We start from the raw sequence: 21,734 nt of genomic DNA, 5'->3' as shown, positions 1-21,734 counted from the left end.
AACAAGAGTGGAGATATTGCAAAGCACGTTCTTCTCTAATTATTACCTTCTAATCCACTCTTTTCTGCTCTAATTTTTTTTATGTACTTGAATTGGTATCATTAGTTAATATTAGTTTAGGGGAAAGTAATTGTTATATATATATATTCATATAAAATCAAGGTATAATGAATTTTTTATCCTCCAAGTTTACAAAAAATTTATTTTAGTCCTATGTTTAATTTTCCGCCTCCTTTAGCGATTAAACTCGTTTTTTTATCAAATCACCCCAAAATAAATGGATAAGCTAATATTTTTTAACTTTGCTGAGGTAGCATGCACATGGATTACCACGTGGATGACATGTTAGTATTTAATTATTTTTTTAAATTTTGAAAAATATTAAAAAGTTTTTTAATATTTTTTAATAATTTAAATTATTTTAAAAATAAATTTTATAATTTTTTTTGAATTTTTAAAATTTTAATAAAGCTGATTAAATGTTGACATGTGTTCCACAAGTTTAAAGGCTAAAAAGAATGAAAAATTAAATGGAAGGATAAAATTCATGATTATACCAACTTGTAATCTTAAAATTAATTTTAGTATTAACCTATATATTAAAATAAAATATTTAAATCCCACAATAAAAATATATTTTTGACATGTATAAAATAATAATTCTTTCGTTTTGACCAAGGAAAACAATTATCTTATTTCACATCCCTAATGACAAGAAGAATATAAAAACTGGGAATGATTAATAAATGCCTTTAAAATACTTTTATATTAAATAAAACAATTAATTTATGAAATTTAAGTTTTTTTAAAAAAGGAATAATACACCATTTAGTCTCTAAATTTGACAACTTTTCTCAATTTGATCTTCAACTTTTTTGGTCCATGTTAGTATTGGAACTTAACAATTTTTCACAATTTTGGTCTTTGAGATGATGTGGCACAACTGCATGGACCAAAGTTGGGAAAATTTATCAAATTTCAATACTAATGTGAACTAAAAAAATAGGGACTAAGTTGAAAAAACTTACCAAGATAGGGCTAAATGTTGCTTTATACCTTTTTAAACAGGGTAAACTACACCTGATGTATTAAACTATTAGTAAATTTACATTTTAGTCACTGAACTTCAAAAGGTTATAAAATGCTCACTGAACTATTTAAAGATTTTTGTCCAAACCACTAGGTTGGTAAGTTTTTTTTTTTAAAGTTCGGCTAGCGAGCTACAAGCAACATACCTTAAATCCAAGTTGTCTGATGGTCAGTGCCGGAGATCAAAGAAAAAATTAGTTGTTTGGATTTTGGTTCGTAAATTCTTAACGTTCAAAGTTATTTAATGGAAAAAAGAACTGAACTATAGAAGAGAAGCAAAATGAGATTAAAAAAGACCATACAATAGCGACTTTAATAGTCCAATGACTTAAATAAAAATTTTCGAATAATTCAACCACTATTTTATAACTTTTTAAAGCTAAGTGACCAAAACACAAATTTACTAATAATTTAGTGACCTTAAATCTATTTTACCCTTTAAAATATAAAAATGTTAGCCTAAAATCCTATAAATATTGTATAAAGTCGTCATCTCAAAGGCAGGCACCACAAAACAATACTCAAAATCAGCAAAAGCTTTATAGTTTCAGAATTCATACACAAACAAACAATTTCCATTTTCTCATCAACCAAACAGAAAATTGTCAGTTTCTTTCCCCACTAAAGTGTAGGAGAGAAAATAATCAGAGATGGACAAAATGGGTATATTATGCTTTGTTGTGGCCCTTTTGGGGATGATATCAGCGGGTGCTGGCTTTGCTGCTTGATAGAAGATCTAAAATAATAGAAAGAAAGTATAGACAATGAAGAGAATGAAAGCAGAAAATGAATCTTTTAATCTGAAATTGATATCTGTTTTCTATGCTGATACAAGCAAGAATATATACACGTGAAAGGTGAGATAACTGAAGCTAACAACTCCAACCGCATTACAGCTGGACTAACAACCTAACTGACTAATATATCGTTTCTCTAACACTGCTGAAGTTACAAGGGTTAAGGTAATGAAACACAAAACATCATCATTTTTTTTTTGCATAGATTAAGGTTTTCTTAATTATGTTTTGCATATTGGGTTCTGTTTTAAATTCTTGTTTATGATTTTTAGGCTTCGCAAGTGAAGTTAGATAGTTTCAGACAATGTTCATATCCTCAGAGCCCTGCGCTTGTTTTTAGCATAATATCAGCAGCAACGATTTTGATGGCTCAAATAATAATAAATGTTGCCACCGGCTGTTTTTGCTGCATTAGAAGAACCGCTGAACCTCACCTCACTAAAGCTTTTTGCTTCTATATTATTTTATGGTAATTTTCCATCACAATCCTAGAGTTGTTCATGACTCGACCACCTGACCCAATCACCTCAGCTTGGTTTATTTTTGTCGAGTTTGAATTTATATTTTTAACTCTGATTTAATTTACTCTTTAAACAAAGAAATGAGCTTTTGGATAGATAGGTTCAAGCTTTTAAAGTTTTTTAGAATCACATCTTAACTCGAACCTTCAACTAAAAGTGTTTATGGACCGAGCCGAGTCCTGTTAGATATGGGTGACAGGTCTAGCTTGAACACCTCTACTGATAATACTTAGAGACTTCACTTTTTTACTAATCTTCAAGTCTCTGGATTTCTTTTTCTTTAACCTTAATGTTGATACCCAGGGACATGTTGATGCAGGATTACATTTATTATTGGTACGGGTCTATTGCTAGCCGGTGCAGCACTGAATGATAGACATGATGAAGTAATTGTGAAAAACGGCGGCTACTACTGCTATGTTATCAAACCAGGAGTGTTTGCCACCGGAGCTGTCTTGGCTGCTGTAAGTTCCATTTTCGGAGTCTTTTATTATCAAACCCTAAAAGAGAAGGGCACGAGCAATGTAGAGATTCCGAATCAAGGTGGCATAGTCAGGGCACAACCTCAATTCCAGATCCAGAATTCTGGTTTTGTAAATGAAGATGCTTATAAGTTATAACAAGCGACAATTCAGTTGATCGGAAATCTTTTTCGTTGATTTTCCGGCGTGCATTAGTCTTAAAATCAATTTGGTGGTTGCGTTGGCATGGGTCAAATTGTGAAAATTAATTTTCTTTTCATTATTATTTTTCTTACTGAAGGATTATTATTGGGTTTTTCTTTTCTTTTTCTTTTTTATATATTTTTTTAATTATGTTTTTCATGAAAATCTTCAGTGTTCGGCCTATTTTCCATATTATAAATAAATTTACAATAATAAATAATAAAAGACAAATGAAGAATAATGAATAACTAAAATGTGCTTTACAAGTTTTGGGCCTTAAAAGCCCAAATAACATTGGAAATTGGATCAACTTTTTAAAAATTTTAATCTAATCATTATAATTGTTTGTAATTTCTGTTAAACTTTATCTGACTTTGTCAATCATATGTAACACCATATGAGAATTGAGGATAGTCTAATTAACGCTTTAAGTTGATAAATTTTGATAGAAAATACTAATAATGTTAATAATTGGTCTAAAATTTTTAAATCTCAAAAGTAAGAGAACTTAATTTTTAACTTTTTAAATACAGAGACTAAATTTTAAATTTTGTCTAAGTATAGGGACTAATATCACATTTTAACCTTTTTAAAATATTTATTAGATCTATTAAAGGATGAATGAGTTTAATATCTAGCGCAAAAGAAACAAGATAAATATCAAAGCTATACATGAATTTTGATCTAATGTGTAATGTCATATATGAACTTCGATTTTGTACGGTTTTATACATGAAACTTTAATTTGATTCAATTTTCACAAATCACTAACACCATTTTCAAATTAACATCATTTTACGTTCATATATTGCACACAAAAAACAATTAAATTAATCCAATATGAAAATAAATGTATCTGTTTATCTAAATGTGTACAGTTGAATCAAAATTAAAGTTCCAAGTATATATATATAAATCCCGATTCATTTTTCACGTGTATAATTGCACCAAATCAAAGTTCATATATCAAATTACACATTTGACAAAAGTTCATGTATAAATTTAATATTTATTAAAAACACTATTCTAAATATTTTTTTTATTTCAAAAAATACGTTTTTATGTTTCTTTTATGTGAAATTAGGAAAAAGAAAACCATGCCCTTAATTTTATTTTTATTTTTTAAAAAAATTGGGCTTAATTATTATTTAGGAGGAAAAAAGGGATTTTATTATCCTTTAAGAAAATTTTAATACTCGGCAATTTTTAAAAAATTTCGAAAACCCTAAATTCAAATTTCAAATGCAGCCGCTCCAACGGTCAAATAATCTCTAGGGTTTTCTCCCAACGTCTCTTTCATCCTTTACAAATTACACCTTTAAAAGGCCGGCATTTCTTCCCTCCTTTCATCTAAAAAAAGAGATATTTTTTCAGTAACCAAACAAGAAAAAGAAAAACAAACTATCTCCGTTTGTTTCTTTGATCTTTGAAAAAAATGGATTTCGATTGCCTCACAAGGAAAGAGCTTCAGTTTCTTTGCAAGAGAAATAAAATCCCAGCTAATATTACCAATGTTGCCATGGCTGATGCTCTCAAAGCTCTTGAGATTGTAAGCTCCTTTTTTTTTCATCTTTTTTTTTATATTTATTATTATTCTTTGTTTTGAACTTTACCTTTATATATATTGATCGAAGAAAAAAAATTGATAGAGTTTGAAGATCATAGCTGGGGCTGCGTATATTCTATTCGATTGAAAATTTTATATCTTAAATATCTCTCATGTGAAACGATTTCGATCATTTAAGGTTTCTGCTATTCGTGTAAGAGTTTATTTTTCAATGAATTTACAGTTTGGATTCTTTGATTGAATGGTTCTTTTTCTGTTTGGTTGCCAAGAAAACAAGGGAAAAGGGAAAATCAATAGATTTGTAAGGAATAGAATTTTTTAGAATCCATTTGCCTATTGTTGTCTTCTTTGATACCGAAATGGTTACCATGGAAAAATAATAATTCATTTAAATAGTAATAATAATCATTTCCTTTAATTGATTCTTTTTAGAAGGCTCATTTTCTTGAAAATTCCCAATTTCCTTTTTGTAATGATCTGTATAAATCGATGTAACAGGTTGAAGGACTTGAGGAGTTCAAGAATCAATCTCAATCCCCAGAAAAGATCATGAATAAAACATCACAAGAAATCCCCTCTACTATTTTCAGGACATCAACTCGGAGAAAACCTACCAAGGAAGAGCATCAAACTGCACAATCGACTGTCCCAACCCGAAAAACGACAAGAAGAACAGCTGAATTGGATGAAGAAAACAAGAACCTGAATGTGACTGAGACTGAGACTCCTGCTGTGACTACTAACACCAGCAAGAGGGCTAAGAAAACTGAACCTGAAGTTAAGGATCAAAGGAAGAGTGATTTGGTTGAGACACCAGCTTTGCAGAGTGGCAGGAGAAAGCCTGGAGTGGGATCTACAAGGAGGAAAGTTGAGGATACATTGCAGACCGGCTACGGAACAAGGCGGTCGGTGAGGTTACTGGAGAAGTGTATGGAAGGGCTGAGTTTAAAAGAGAGTGAAAAAATGGAGCCCCTGAAGGTTAATGAAATGGTGGAAGGTGAAGTTCAAAACAACAATGGCCAATCTGGTATGTTTTTCTTTGTGTTGAATGAATTTGGCATTTTGATTTTCAGGTTTTTTCATTTGACCATCTCATGAATTTGAATATGTATACAGAAGAGTTACCATTGGCTCGAAATTTAAGTGCGTCTCTTGAAGATGAAAGGGATTTGAAAGATGATGTTGAGGAAAATAGCAAGTGTGAAAATGGAGGAAGTAATGGGACACTGATCTCCCTTAATGAGAAGATTGATGAGCCTGAAGGTCCAAAGGGTATGGAAGCTATTTGTTTTTAACTTTTTTAACATTTATTGAACTATGACAACCTATTTGTGCAATTTGTTTTCTCAAGCCATCTATTTTGTTCCCTTTGCAAATGGTTGTCACACTTCAGGTTGTGATGATAATGCTGTCTTTGAAGAGTATGGAAGCTATTTGTTTTTAACTTTTTTAATATTTATTGAACTATGGCAACCTATTTGTGCAATTTGTTTTCTCAAGCCATCTATTTTGTTCCCTTTGCAAATGGTTGTCACACTTCAGGTTGTGATGATAATGCTGTCTTTGAAGACTTATATGAGACTGTGAGCACACCAAATGAGGAATTGGTAGCTGATGAGACCAATGATGCTGCTGTATCTGAAGAATTGGTGGCTGATGAGACCAACGATGCTGTTGTTTCTGAAGAATTGATGGCTGATGAGACCAATGATGCTGCTGTTTCTCAAGAATTGGCAGCTGATGGAACCAATGATGCTGCTGTTTCCGAAGTTGCACCTGAAATCGAGAGCTTACCTGAGAAATCGGTAGCTGATGACACCGATGATGTTGTTGTTTCCCGTGAGGAATTGGTAGTTGATAAGCCTGAAGTACTGGTTGCAAATGCTGAGGATATATCTGAGGAAGTCTTGGATCATTCTTCACCAGTGGAGGCTGTTAGTGTAGAAGAGCATGCTAATCAAGCTCCACAGGAAATTGAAGCAGTACATGATGATCTAACCATACTTCCGAAAGCTGAAGAGTATGCCGAGGGCGAAGTATCTCAAGATGTTCCTTCAGTTCTCCCTGAAGATCATATGGATTCCTCAGCGAAAAAGGGAAATGAAGCATCTTATGATGATCATGAGCTCCTTGGAGATTCAGACATCGATGTTGAGGAATGTGATGATCCAGTGACTAATATGGTGGACGAAGAATCTGATGATGATGTCCTTGGCGATTCAGACATCGATGATGAATCTGTAGCTGATGAGGATCTAATGACTAATGTGGTGAATGAAGAAGCATTGGTTGATGCAAATGTAACCGAAGCCGAAACAATCCCTGTGAATTCATTCCACAATGCTTCCCAATCTGTTGTGGATGATGATATCCAAGTGCAGGATCCAGAAGAATTGATCGATGTTAGTGTAAAGCCAGAGGTTGAATTTGGAGAGACAACTGAGATTATTACAACCACCACCTCAATACCATTGCCATCACCATTGAAACCTCAACTTTCTCAACCAAGGAAATCATCAAGCAAGAAACAGACAACAATCCCAAAGGAGAACATCAACAAGGAGAACATTGATGTTGTGAAGAAGGTGAAGAAAAACAAGAATGTCATTGATGAGGGTACCATGCAGAATTTGGAAGATTTGAGCCTAAGGAAACTAATGAAGCTAACCAAGATGTTTAACAAACTAGAGATCAATGACAAGATGAAGAACAAAGAAGATGATAATCTCAATAAGGTGAGGTTATTTTCACTCTCCAAGTAACATAGAAATAGTGCTTTGAAATGGTTCAGTGATAGTAATTTGGTTTTTTATTATATTTTTTATGAGCGCAGCAGCCATTTGGGAAGAGCAGAACAGCCTTGCAATCATTGCCACAGAATTGTATGAACAATGAAGAAGCAGAGAAGCAAAACTGAAACAAGCATGTGATAATGATGATGAAGGGATTCAAACCTTGGTTTGTTGGTCTCCAATGGTTTTTTTTTTTTTAGCAAAACTGGAAAAACAATGATGTTTTGGTTTTTTCTTTTTTTTTCATTTTACAGTCCATTATTTTGCTAATAATGAGTCCTAAGATGTAAGAGAGACCTTTTTATTTGGCTCATCAACATCAAAAAGATGTTTTACAGTTTCGTCTTTGATTTTCTCTCATAAAGATGTTTTACAATTTAATCTTTGATTTTCTCTCCAACACTTGCGTTTACAATATAATACAAGGCACTATTACACAGTTCATTATCTTGCCTTCTCTATAATATAGTCCTCCACTTTCTTTGCAAATCTGGGTTAATTTTTAACTGCATTCCAACCTTTTATTCTAAACTGTAAAAATCTATGGGTAAAAAGAACTCTACCAAAGTAAATTGGTCCTCTACAAAAATCAAAGCAATTCGATCCCTATCAATTTCAAAAAAATGTAAACAATCAAGTGGGGCATCAATGTTTTTCATCAATTGATATAAACATATCAGTTTGATCTTAATTTTAACATTTTAAAATAGGCCAAAAATATCAATGAAAATTATTTACTAACTTTTAAAATTGACAAAAATTTAATTTTTTTAATTTTTTTAAAAAATCAATTTATTCAAATTTAAAATTGAAAAAGGTTAAAGAAATCTTTTTACCTACAATCAAGTTGCATATATTCATGTAAGGTGTTTGATGACACCTCATCAACCTAAACATGATATTAAAAATATAATGATGACATAGCCATTTCACAAATCTATCACGTTTCAAGTAGTTGAAAGCATGTATGGGTGAGAGACATAGTGGATTAGCATCATCATCATTTTATTTGGTTTCCTCTTAAGCCGTCAAAAGCTAACTTGAAACATGTGACAGATTTGCTAAATGGGATTCTTATTTATTGTGCTCATTTTTTCTATTTTTTTCTGATTTTCCTTTTTCTGAATTTTTATTTTTTTAAAATTTGAGCATTTAAATAGTGAATAATTAGTTTAACCAGTTCAATCATCAATCCAATTTGAAAACTCAATAAATATTATGTGGAAAGAGATTTTATTAAACATTAATTTTTAAAGTACAGAATAAAAATAGATTATGCCCAAACTGAGGACACTTGTAATTATATCTAAAAAGATTAAATTTTAGCATAACCTGAACTATTAGCAACTAAAAGAAAGTGAAGTTCATATATGCTTAAAAGCATGTTTTTGCGAAAATCAAATAGAAGGTGGATCTTTGGATATAATTATTATTTAAGGATTTGTTTAGTGTTTGAAGCTGAACTCTTAAGAAATTTTAGATGGCTTGGCTCTCTTATAAAAGCGGGGCTTGGATAAAGTGTGAATCCAAACTGATAATTTAGAAGTAGCCAAGACCATTCAACATAGTCAGTAAATTCGAATTCAACCTTACCTAAGAGAATCTTTCAATTGGTAGTCTGTTGGATATTAAAAAATTAAGCATTAAAACTAGAATTGTAGATTCACTAGCTAAAATGATCATAACGCTCAAGGATCGTAACATTCAAATTTTCATAGGAAATAGATAGTAACGTTCAAATTTTCTCAAAATTCTGTAATACAGATAGGAATGCTTTTGTTTTATATTAGTTCAAAGAAAAGCACCTCTTTTCCCCAAATTAAAGAAAGAAAAAATATTATAAGTAAATTTAAATATTGTATAAAAAATCCCAATAAATTGAAAACACTGTTAATATTAAGCTAATAATGCACCTTTTAGTTCACTACTAAAAATTCATTCACCAACATTAAAATATGTGTATTGATCCATCAAAGCAGTTCCAACTAGTTTGGCATCCTAAAAACCAAGGTTTTTTTCCAAGTAATGAGAGATGAACCAATATCCCGAAGGCCACATTGTAGAAGTTCGACCTCAGGTTCAGTCCAACCGGCTGATTTTTGCATAGGCATAAGCCTTAAAGGTTTGCTTGGTAGAAAAGGCAAATAAAAAAAAGCATAGTAAAAGAAAATTACAATGACTATTACATAACATTGGGGAGTGGTTTTTAAGGCAAATTGATTACAAAAGTAAAAAGAGTTCCTTTTTTTTTCCTTTTTTTTTCTTTTTTTTTTTTGTATCTACATTAATAATATTCACCTAGAAGGTAACTCTGTTGGTTGTTTAACAGTTAATGAAGGATTAGATGAATTTGATGGATTATGGGATCCATTATCTTGAGAGGGTTCGATTACGTGAACCGCTCCATCACTCATCCCAAGAGCAATCTGGTTTGGTTCCGATGGGTGAGCTGCTATGACCACGGCGTAGGCTGCACCGTTGCTGCCACTGGAGAAAGTTCATTTTTTTGTCAATGTTTGCTGTTAAAACAGTTGTACGTAAAACTACTATATGTTACGAACAACTACAATATATGCTACCTGACGGATAACGAAGGTATGTAAGCCGAAGGTGCTATTCGACATCTGAGTCTCAAGTTATCGGAATCAAAAACTCCAATGGCGCCGTCACAAAAACCGGCATAAACCAGTGAGCCATCGCAAGAATATATTGCACTCGAAATGGGAGCATTTAATGACTCTTTTGGAGACCACTGCAAAAATGAAGATCAGCTGTTTATAAAATCATACGATCAAAACGGGTATTGAAAATGAATAAAAACAATATATCGAAAATGAATAAAAACAATATATATGATTTTCATGCATAGACAACGCTAAAAACTCGTCCAAATAATAACTGGAAACATTCAACGAGCAAATAAAAACTTGCTGAAAAAATCTGCTACTGTTATTCCAAAGAGCAAAGGTCACGGTAAAAGTACCATGAAAGCCCGAGTCAAGATTACATTTTGCCCCCTCTACCCAGAAAATAGACAAATTAGTCCATGTACACTAAATCAAAAAGCAACCTTTCTATTAAAAATTTCATCTTTGTACCGTTGAAAACTGATATGGTTGATGAAATAATAGGACAATGACATGTGGCTTGCCACGCGTACCTCATACTACCATACAAGGACCAATTTTTAATAGTAGTTTTAAATGAGATTTTTAACAGAAAGATCAGTTTGCTCTTTGATCTAACAGAGATTAATTTGCCCATTTTAGAGGGGGCAAAATGCAACCCGACTCTTAGTATAGAGGCCTCTATGGTAATTTTACCAAAAGACCAAAACTCAGGTTCGGACCTTCAGACCGGGTAGATCCCGATAATAGTAATAACTGATGTTTTTGTTACCTTATTCCCACATTAGTCATGTTCTTGTAAAAGAGTTCCCCAAAGAAATATGATAAACTACAATACAAGGAAAATAATGCGAGGCAAACAACTTACCGAGCGTAAACATTCAAGCTTGCTGTCATAAATGGCTATTTGGCTCTCGTGGGCAACCAATAGATGAGTTTGGTCATTGTGAAACTGGACTTTGGTTTCTCCTGCAAGCGGAGATTGACGACCAGCCGGAGCTTGTATGAACCTCGATTTTTTTTTCTCCCATCCATCTATGCTCCAAACACATAACTGCAAGTGAAATGAAGTCATATTAAACAGTTAAATTATGTATAAGAAAACTGTAAAATTGACAGTTGTCCCATGTTACTCGAACTGGGGGTGAATCTTGGATATGGGTATGTCCCATGTTACCCAATACGTTGAACATGGCTTTCAGACACAGCATTATACAATATTCATTCAATCAATAACTAACCTGTGCATCAGCCCCTGAAGACACCAGAGAATTCAAAGTTTGTGAAAAGGCAAGTCCGGTTATCCGATTTTGGTGGCCCTTGAGTTTGGTTTTGACCTGCAAAAAACAACATCAGAGCATCAGGCCAGAAGCTGAATATTATTAGGGAAATGATACAATAAGCTTTTGGCTTCCTGTGAAATATTTTAGCTTCGGCACCATTGTTGCAACAACCATGAGGACGGTGGTTCAAGCATACTTAACCACGTATTATCCTCCGATTTAAGGGTTTGGGGGTTATGAATAGTAGGACTTGTATAAAAAATGCTAAAAAGGATTTAGTAAATGCAACACATTAGCATTTTCCTACTCCAACAAAGTTGTCCTAACCACATATAAATCGAGAAGTTTCTATGTAAATAGAAGCTAAAAAATTATGTTTCACCTCATCGACTCGGACATTGTATATTTGAATTGTGGAGTCTTCCATGCCAATCGCGATAATATTATTGTCTTCTGGATGAAATGCCAAGAACGTGGCTTCCGGAGGAGGGGACATAAAGGTGGTCATCACCTGTAAAGAATTAACCCACTGTGTAAGCAATGTCAAAAACTTCAATCAACATATAACAGGAAACAAGTGAAAACTGCATTCGTAGACCTTGAATGTCATCATGTTGAACAAAGAAACCTTCCCTCCCGAGGCAGACATAACATAAGAATCATTTTTAGATAATGCAATGCACGCAGCAGATTCTTCAGCAGGTTTAGTCTCGTTTATATCATTTGTCATAGGAGTGCCACTAGGTGGCTGCCACAATTGCGGTGCAACATATGCAGTAGCCTTCAAGGTTTAGAGATGAATGAAATATTAGAAAATATATGTTAATAACTAAGAGATACGGCTTTTCTCATTTTAAGACACGAGACACACCTTGCCTAAGGGACTCCTTTCACTACGCTGCCATTTCCAAAGCTTGTGAACAGCATTCGATGCAAGGGCCAAAAGAGCAAGACCAGAGTTGGTATATAACAACCTCACAACCTGCAATCAATGATTGGTAACCCTCGATTACGGGAATATAGAAACCTAGAAGTTGGATAAAAAATATAGAACAATTACGTTTGTGAATACATGAAGATATACACATGTAAAATTTATGCCTAATGTACTAAAATCCGAGAACTAATCACATTCTTCTAAGTACCTACCTTTCCTGCTGTTATGGCATCAGATAATCGCAGGACTTTCAGGTGAGAGGGATCAATAATGTCAGGAATTCGCCAGCCCTTTATCTTGTCTGCGTCATCGGAAATTCGTGGCTTAACATCAACAAGCCGGCTGTTGTCCATTGTACCCTGCGAATGACACCCAAATGAAATTACAAACCCTGGTAAGACCGAAGATAAAACGCAACTGAAACAGCAGGTTGAACTTACAAGACTGCTAATGGATACAGCAGTTGGGACTCTATCAGGGCGTTCAAGGGATGGTGGAATGGCAGCATTTCCCACAGGACCAAGTGCGTTAATGATCAATGGCTGTGCAAAACAAGTGTATGAATTTACATAGCATTGCGAAACCCGAGGAATAATTAAAACCGAAGCAGAACTACCTTAGAATTGACAGGTTCAGAAGGGCCTCGACTTTTATCAACACCCCTACTCTCCAACATTCGTATCAAGCGTGAACCATCACTGTTAGCCAGGATTTTGATACCATTATCACTAGTTGTAACAGCCAACAACGACCCTTCCTTGTTGAACCTTAGTCTTGGACTGGCCTGTAAAAGGATTAAAATGGATTATTACAACAAGCAACTTAAACCTACTTGTGGGGAAAAAACTGTAACAATACTAACAGGCAACCCGCCATCTGCGTCAACAGCTGTCAACATGGCAGCATTATCCATGTCCCAAAACTTAATTTGGAATTCATCACCGGCTGCTAAGAACCTGTTCCTTGTTGTGTCGAACTGGACAACACCTAATGAACGCTTCCTAAAACCAGAATATGTTCTTTTGATTGCTCCTTCACTCTCATTCCACTCGACTAAATGGGATTCACCGTCTTTACTTGTTCCACAAGAGAAAAGCCTACGGGAATAAATCCAAGTTTTTGCTCATATGTATATCAAGCTTGAACATAAATAACATCAAAATAAGCCTTAAAACAAGATCAGACACCATCTAATATGAACTATTTTTCAGGGTCAGATGAACCAAGGGAAAATAAATTACAATCTTCTTAATTTGAAATAGTTCCGATGCATCTAAAACACGAATAATGCAAGGTTAATTATGTACATGTATACGTGGAAACATGCCAAGACTTCCAAATAAATATGTGTATATTTATATATGAAAGTGCCATCTCTCCAACAAATTAACATTTTTACCTAGTTCCATCAGCGCTATAAGCCATTGTCGTACACCAAAGTCCAGGAGCATCATAATCCACTCTAGACCCCAAGCAATCATATAACCAAGCTTTAATCTTCCCATCAATGGCAGTGGAGAAAATAAACTGCTCATAGAGAAACAGTTTGTAAACTATGAGGATGGAAATGAAATTTTCAGGCCAAAATTCTGCGGAACAACCATGAACGAATACCAAGAAGCAGAAACAAAGAGTAGAATGGTAATAGTAATTTCTAATTCAGATTTACCTGAATAGTTTCCTTATAATGAGGGCAAACAGAATATACGGGAGCTTCATGGCCTTCAAAAATATGAAGTCTACGTCCACCTACAGTATCCCATACCTGCCAAACACAAAATATTTCAATATCAATAAACACATTTTGTTCAACCTTCAATTATTAAATAGGGTCAAAAGTTAATACCTTGATCGTCTTATCGTCACCACAAGTAATGATACAAAATTGCTTGTTGGGATAAGCAAATGCTATGTCGTTAACACCTCCAACATGAGCATCAATCTAAAATATATAATAAGCTGTTCATGACCTTCTTCTTTGTGAATTCCAATGTATATTGTTACATGTGATAGGCTTACCTCCAAATGCGATCTTAATTCTCCAGTTGAATTATACTGATATATCTGGACTATATGTTTTGAAAATGCAACACCTATAGAAAAAGCAATATTTGATTCGAGAACATATAAAAGCAACTTCGAGGAAGGGAAGACAGGGAGACCAAACAGTATTCAAGTTTCAAGCGAAGCTTACCAAGCATAAGTCCATCAGGTGCCCAAACACATCGGTTGACTGATATCACAGCGTCGTTCAATAGAGCAGTCTGGTGTAGAATAAAGACAGAAAGATCAATGTTAGGTCAAAGGTTACTGATATCAGATCATCATTCAAGTACCAAGCATATCTTTGTCTGTGCTTTATATGCTAGGAAGGTACAATTGGTAAGAATTGACAAAGAATGATGAATTGGTATAACCAGAAGAAATTGTAGAGTACCTGCAAAGGCATGGAAGCAGCTGAGATATCCCAAACTTTGAACAGTTTATGGGCCAATCTTTCCCGAGATCCTACTTCCCAAAGGCTGATGTCACCAACATTCGTGCCAACTAAAATAAAAAGTAAATCCATCAACACGTGCTAAAATTTTTAGAAGTTCATAGCAAAGTGACATGAAGAAGAAAAAATATATATTTACCTAGGAGAATAGTTTGTTGATGAGGATGAAAGTCCATGCTCATGACATTAGAGCCTTGATTAAGAGCACGCACAACGGTTTTGGGAATGTCATCTTGTGAGTACACATTGGGAGTATGTGCGATACCAGAAAAGGATACCTTCAGAAGCCATTGTATTTAAATGAGTAAAAAAAACTGAGGAAACCCGGGAAATTGCACAATATATCCATACCTCGTCAGGTTGGCCAGTACGAATGCGCTTCATCAAATGATCTGAATCGGCTGACTGATAATCCATTCCTGGCATACCAGATGGTGTCCTCGGATGCTTAAGGAATGCAGCTGAACCATCGAGGCAAAAAATAGTCAAATAATGCAAGTTTGCCGAAACATTATTATAAAAGACACCAAAAACCAATTGCATTGTTCCTACCTGCATTAGAAGGCTGGACAAGACCAGGAGGACCTGCCGCCACAGCAGATGCATGAGGTAAAGAAGGATTACCACTTGAGATCCACCCCGCAATAGCACCAGAAGATGGGGAAACGACAGGCTGAAATGGCTGCACATCGGAGTCATCCAAGAATTTTTTTTAAGAATGATGTATATATTTTGTATGAGAAAAAATAATGCAAAATACTTACAACATGAGCACCGATGGGAGGGAATGCCCCAGCCTTGGGAATTGGTCCGACAAGAGGACTGCTAGTTGGTGGAGGAGGACGAGCACCATTAGTAGAGGGAGAACAAGAATGATCCATAAAAAGAGTTTTAATGTCAGGGTTTGGACGAGGATTCTTGCAAAGCTGATGCTGCCAATTCAGACTGAAATTCAACAGAGAAAAATGAGCTCACAGAGACCGTACCAATCTAGAGTCAATTGTATCAATTGTTCTATGTACCATTTCCACAAGTATCAAGGTATTAACACGGAAACACTCAAAACGACCATAGAATAAGTAAAAGTCACCTCTGGTTTATTAAGGTCCTCAGTCGTGAACTTTTAAAAGCTGGGAATGCAAGCTTATCGCGAAATAAGGGATTTGCTTCAATCAGCTTCTTAAGCTCTACAAGCATGATATTCCGAGCAGATTTCGTGTCACCATATTTTGAAAGCTGCTCATTTTGTCTGATAACATAATACAAACAGAAAATTTAGCATAATTCAATCAAGTAGCAATTAAGAACAAAGGAATGCAAGAGTACACACCTAAAGTTATCAAGAGTAAGCAACTGCGTAATCTCTTTAAAAAGTTCCTCGTTAAAGGATGCAAAAACCTTCAGATCCTTTACAAGAATTTCAACAGCCTTTGCTCGATCCTGCCTGGTAGAAGATAATGCATAGATTAATCCAACCATACAAAAGAAATATGACCCTTTGCATTATCTTTGACGCCATTCACTTCAGAAAGTTATAAGTGCACGAAACACATAGTTCGTGAATCCTAAACATCAACAAACAAGAGATTAACAGCAATACAATAAGTGCTCACCTGTCGAGAGCTTCCAAATACTTCTGCTTTCTAATTTCAAAGAAAATCTTCATCGAGTAACGGTTATCTTCAACCTTAGTGAACCCACATAGATATCGCTCGACTTCATCCCATTCACCAGCCTGGACTTGATCTTCAAAATGTTTCATATTGAAGAAAAAACCAGACTCTTGTTCTAACCTATAATTCGAGCACACCATGCAAAACAAGAGATTAAACAAGGACTCGAAATCTAGTCAAAGTCACTGAACTAAAAAGCCTACCACAAAAGGGTACCAATGCTTTTTTAGCTACTAACAGAGCACATTTCTATATTGCTAATCAAAATATCCATGATTTCTCACCATTTGCAACACAAAAAATAAAAAAAGGCATTAACTACAAGGTTTTTAACAAATCACATAACATGATCTTAAAAAAAACACTCTTATGGCATAATCTTCTAACCCATCTCAAAAGCCAAAAAAAAAACAAAGAAAATTAACATGAATCAATATAGCAAAATGAAATAATCAACTTACTTATGAACAGTTTCCTTGAATTTTTCCTCATCAAGGAACTGTAATATCAAAAAGACCAGCTCCCTACTTAAGGAAGACATTGTCCCGGGTACTCCTAATCGCTCCAGCTCAAATATTAATGGTGAACCAAGAAATTAATTTTTTAAAACTAACCCAAAAAACCACCACACCAAACAAAAAAAAAACCTAACAATTCATTAAGACCCTAAGAAAATACCCAGAAAATGGCATTTCTTTAACTGCCTTCAAAATCACTCATTAAACACTCCAATTACACTTTTCCCAACTAATAAGCTGCAAATCAAAATACCAAAACCCTTTCTGGCCGAAACAAAAAAAAACCCAAATTATTAAAAACAATAAATAAGCAAAAGAACCCTTTAAAAAAACCCCCCTTTTTTTCAACCTTTCACATAAACCCTAATTTCATTTCACCTTAAATAAAAGATCCAACAAAGTGTGAGAGAGTTAACTAAAGCTTGAACTTCACTCACAACAACACCAAAAGTCTGAAACTTCTAAGCTTTACTAGAGAAAAAAAAATTAAAAAGAGTAAAGTTTTGGCCTTTGCTGTAGCACCATGAAAGAGCAAGCAGAGTAATAAAAAAAAACTAAAAACAGGGTTAGGGTTCTTTTTTCCTTGTTTTTTTTCTACAACAACCTTAACTTTTGTCTGAAAAAAAAATTAAAAAAAAAGGGGAAAACTCAAACTTTGATTCTCTTTCTCTGTCTGTATCTTTTTGTTTGTGAGATTCGGACAAAGCTCTGTTGGACTTTTTTTTTCTTTCTTTTTTTCTTTTTATGTCTCTCATACAAATACAAAATTGTCCGATTAAGTGGTATGACAGTTGGATGCTCTTTCAAATAATAGCAATGCTAGAATCTATAGAGTTTCAATGGTGAAAAAAAGTGTTAAATTTGTGAAAAAATAAATAAAAAGAAACGGTGTTGGTGTAGGCTGCTATACATAGAAATAATTATATATTATATAAATACATAAATAAATACTAGATTTTATTCAAAATTCATATTAATAAATGATTATTAGTGAAGTGGTGAGAGCTTTAATATGAATATATTGATATTATATTCGATTTTTAAATAATACTTCTTAATTCTTTATTTAAAATTTATATAAATATATAAAAATATTATTAGAATAATATTAATTAAACTTTATATAATATAGATATGAAATTTAAACTTAGAACACTATAGATTTTAGTGCTTCGAATTTATTATTTTAATTAAAATTTTTATTTGGTTTTTATAAAAAAATTTATTGTTTTTTATGGAAATGAATTATTAATTTATAAAAATTATTAAATATAAAATAAAATAAATATAACAATGAACAATATACAAATAAAACAGATCTAGTGGGGTGTGGTGTAGCTGTCCCTTTATTAAAGTGTCACAATAATTGTCTCTTTCACTCCCTATGTTTTCAACCTTTAATTTTAAAGAAAATGAAGTTCAAGTGTCCAACACTTTTGAATAAAATAATAGTATGATCCATCCAATATAATAAATTCTAAATTAAGATTTTATCACTTTTTTTATAGTCTACTTTGGCTGAAATTTATATTTTATAATTTATAATGTCTTTTATTTTAGTTTAATTATAATATATTTTTAAAACATGTTTTTTGAATAGAGAATCGGCCATAAAGTAGAGCTCGCCGGAACATAAAAAAGTCTGGGTAAAAATATCAACTTAGAAAATCAGCTGAGCACATCCTGGCCTAAATTTTTAATAACAAAAAAATTTATTATTTTTACTGTTGTTTTCCTACTTTCTACCACTATTTTGTTATTATTTTACTATTATGTTGTTACTATGTTTTTAATGTTTGAATATTGTATAACACTTATTTTTTTTGTTAATTTTGTTTTATCATATAAAATTTTCTTGTTAAGTTGTACTTATCTTAGTGTTATTAAGTATAAAAACTTTTTTAATTTACTGTCAATTTATCGAGAAATATTTATTTTAATATTTTTAGTGCATTTAGTGTATTATATTTTTTAAATTTTGTATACATAAAATAAAATTAAAAAAAATACTAGTCAGGTTGGGTCTGAATCTAAAATTTTGTTAAAGCCCAAATTAAACTCGACTCAGCCCAACTCATAGATAACTCTATTTTCAAACCTACTCCAACGTACTTAGTCCATGAACAAAAATTATTTTAAATTATTGCACGTATAGAAGTGAAAAATAATAATAAATATTAGATTTTATCGCACAATGTGAAAAATATTTCCTTTCAAATTTTATTTAATAATAAATATAAGTTAAGTGGTAAAAATTTTATATTTTAATGTTATTAAACACGTGTTTTATTATTGGACTTTTATTTTTAATTATTTTATTTAAAATTTATATAAAAGTATAAAAAGATAAATTTATTATAATATTAATTATAATTTAAAAGAATGGATATTTTTATAATTTCATGACTAAATTTGTGACCGGATTAAGGGTGATAACAGCTCAGTACAACGTTTAAATTTTAGTATTAAATATTTTATAATAATAATAAAAGATATAAAAACAAATAAGTTGAAATGGTAAAATAAAAATTTTAAAACCCATAATGTTTTATGTTTCAAACTCTATTGTATGTATAGCTTTTTGTTTGTTTTTTTCTTAAATATAAACTAATAATAATATCCTTGAAATGATATAATTTACTTCGTAAAATAATATTATTATAGTTCTTGTTTAACTAAATTAGTATTCGGTTGATTCTTAACACAACTCAATTAAAGTCGAGGCTTTGGTAACTCTATGATCTCAAATTCAAACCCAAAATATGTAAATTACATGTAAGTGAGCTCTATTTAGATTTATTATAATTTGGGATATAGTTATCAATCGTGATTGTATTTGTATTTGTAACTTCTTCAAATATATATATAGGTATACAGCCACCCATCTACAGTCGATGCACTCCCATCTTTTTAAACCAAACTCTTAAAATAACTGATCGTGATATGTTGACTTTTAGTAAAATAAATGAGACAAAATTCATGTGAGGATACCTTCGATTATTGGAGGACCAATTAACTTTCAAACGGACGACATTTTAAAAAAATCAACGAAAAAAATGGACCAACTTAACAAATATTTAAACTAAAATTATTATTTTTTAGTACTATAAATTCTCATTAATTATTTACTATTAATATACACATCATTTGATATATATATTCATTTAAAAATTTCAAACAAGAATAGTAATAATAATTATGGTTTCTATATATTGAATTTATGTTTTGCTTTATATTCCCACTTTGAGACATTCAATGAACTTTTATTTACCAAGTGTACAAAAGCTTTCCTTTTCCTCGTAACAAAATAAATAATGGGGATGGATGATGTTACCGCTCCACCACACCCCAAAAAAATACTTTTATTAAATTTTAGTACTCAAATTTGATACTTTATTTAAGAGATGTTAAATTTTTTATCGATGTAACGAATGTTGGTAAATAAAAAATTATCAACAATAAATAAAAGTTAAAGGTATAATATTAAATTTAGCTTTTGATTTTTTTTTTGCAGTTTGGCTCTTATTCTTATTTTTAATTAAATTTGGTCTCTACCTTTTGAAAATAGTCAAATTTGACCCTCAACATTTTAAATGAGTAGAATTGTTGTTTTTACACGAAAATACCAACTAAAATGTTAAATTTTTAAACATGATAGCCTGCATGACGATATACATGTACTTCATGCTAATTCTTTTAGAATTTTTATGATTTTTTTTTAATTTTTTTACTTTTTTTAATATGTTATGTTTTTAAACCACTCATTGATGTGACATAGAGAAAAATAATAACTTATTAGCCTGAAATACGTGTAGACTGTTACACAGATTGCCACGCCAACATCGTTTGAGATTTAAAGTTTTAATCAACACTTTCATTTAAACTTTAGTTTTGGTTAAATTTTCGCATTTCGTTAACTCTATTATCTATGAGGCAAAATTTTCTATAAAGTTATGTGTAAATTCTTTACATAACATTTTATTAAGTTAAAAAAGAAACAAATAAACTTAAATTATTTCCACCTAGATAAAAGAAAAAAATTAGGGGGAAATATGAAACTATTATTCTAAGTGTGTTTATCTTTTCTAATCTATGTGAAAATAATTTAAATATATTTCATTATTTTTTAACCTATTAAAATATCATGTCAATAATTTATGCATGGCTTAATGAAAAATTGTGTCACATAAATAACGAGCTAGTGAAATGTGGACTGAACAAAAATTAAAGCTCGATGTATACAAATGCATCAAATTAAAGCTAATTATAATATTATAATTTGTACTAAAATTCGTGTATAATTTTAATATTTATCCCTATTATTATGATAATTAACTTGCGGAAGATATTAGGGTAAATTATGGTGACAATTCACGCTGTGTATGATGTACAGAGCTACTACAAAGGGTATGGTAATGTTTTAACAAAGTGATAATTAATGGTTGATCTCTTGTGCTGTGTATTATGTCCCCTTTGATATTAGAAAATAAGTATCTATAAGAAGAAAGGGTTTAGATTGTGTATCTTATACAATGATTGTCTCTCTTGGTAGGTTATGGTTTAGACTCAAACTAGTGCATGGCTTGAATGCAACCCAACGTAGGATTGGTGTAAGCTTGAGAAGTTGAGAGCATTAATAAAATTGAATCTGATGTATCTATTATCCTCGATAATGACATGATGTTGCCCTTTGTGGTGTCATGGTGATGCTCTATGTGTGGCATGAGGTGTCTAGATGTGAGGTATAAGAAATATATTCCCTTAGGTA

At 32.2% G+C, this 21,734-nt stretch overlaps 3 protein-coding genes across 4 annotated transcripts; 2 read left to right on the top strand and 1 right to left on the bottom strand.

Annotated features, from left to right (window-relative positions):
- The first annotated feature begins 2,067 nt into the window (after positions 1 to 2,067).
- Positions 2,068 to 3,230, top strand: LOC107908199 (uncharacterized). The gene is made up of 2 exons (XM_016835442.2): positions 2,068 to 2,355; positions 2,727 to 3,230. Exons 1-2 carry the CDS (start codon positions 2,252 to 2,254, stop codon positions 3,025 to 3,027), a joined length of 405 nt encoding a protein of 134 aa, XP_016690931.2. The 5' UTR covers positions 2,068 to 2,251; the 3' UTR covers positions 3,028 to 3,230.
- A 1,170-nt stretch (positions 3,231 to 4,400) lies between these two features.
- Positions 4,401 to 7,870, top strand: LOC121204748 (uncharacterized). 2 transcript variants are annotated; one of them, XM_041075198.1, is made up of 5 exons: positions 4,401 to 4,621; positions 5,138 to 5,666; positions 5,756 to 5,911; positions 6,182 to 7,374; positions 7,473 to 7,870. In XM_041075198.1, exons 1-5 carry the CDS (start codon positions 4,508 to 4,510, stop codon positions 7,554 to 7,556), a joined length of 2,076 nt encoding a protein of 691 aa, XP_040931132.1. In that variant the 5' UTR covers positions 4,401 to 4,507; the 3' UTR covers positions 7,557 to 7,870. The 2 variants fall into 2 exon arrangements, with proteins under 2 accessions (XP_040931132.1, XP_040931133.1); XM_041075199.1 differs by having other exon boundaries at positions 4,412 to 4,621; positions 7,476 to 7,870.
- Positions 7,871 to 9,591: 1,721 nt separating this feature from the next.
- Positions 9,592 to 17,813, bottom strand: LOC121204747 (protein TOPLESS-RELATED PROTEIN 2). Its single transcript, XM_041075197.1, has 25 exons — positions 16,910 to 17,813; positions 16,389 to 16,568; positions 16,106 to 16,219; positions 15,866 to 16,024; positions 15,540 to 15,720; positions 15,328 to 15,457; positions 15,127 to 15,236; positions 14,915 to 15,053; positions 14,716 to 14,825; positions 14,473 to 14,542; positions 14,298 to 14,371; positions 14,125 to 14,220; positions 13,948 to 14,043; positions 13,678 to 13,805; positions 13,141 to 13,375; positions 12,895 to 13,062; positions 12,719 to 12,820; positions 12,491 to 12,637; positions 12,213 to 12,323; positions 11,940 to 12,122; positions 11,724 to 11,852; positions 11,300 to 11,395; positions 10,927 to 11,112; positions 10,011 to 10,183; positions 9,592 to 9,918 (listed from the first exon to the last, which is right to left on the bottom strand). The coding sequence occupies exons 1-25, from the start codon at positions 16,987 to 16,989 to the stop codon at positions 9,726 to 9,728; spliced, it is 3,390 nt and encodes a 1,129-aa protein (XP_040931131.1). The 5' UTR covers positions 16,990 to 17,813; the 3' UTR covers positions 9,592 to 9,725.
- Between the last annotated feature and the right edge of the window lie 3,921 nt (positions 17,814 to 21,734).

Source organism: Gossypium hirsutum, chromosome A08 (assembly GCF_007990345.1).
Source record: "Gossypium hirsutum isolate 1008001.06 chromosome A08, Gossypium_hirsutum_v2.1, whole genome shotgun sequence".
NCBI classification, from domain to species: Eukaryota; Viridiplantae; Streptophyta; class Magnoliopsida; order Malvales; family Malvaceae; genus Gossypium; species Gossypium hirsutum.
Note: the sequence above shows the minus strand (reverse complement) of the source record. Positions and strands in the feature narration are given on the sequence as shown.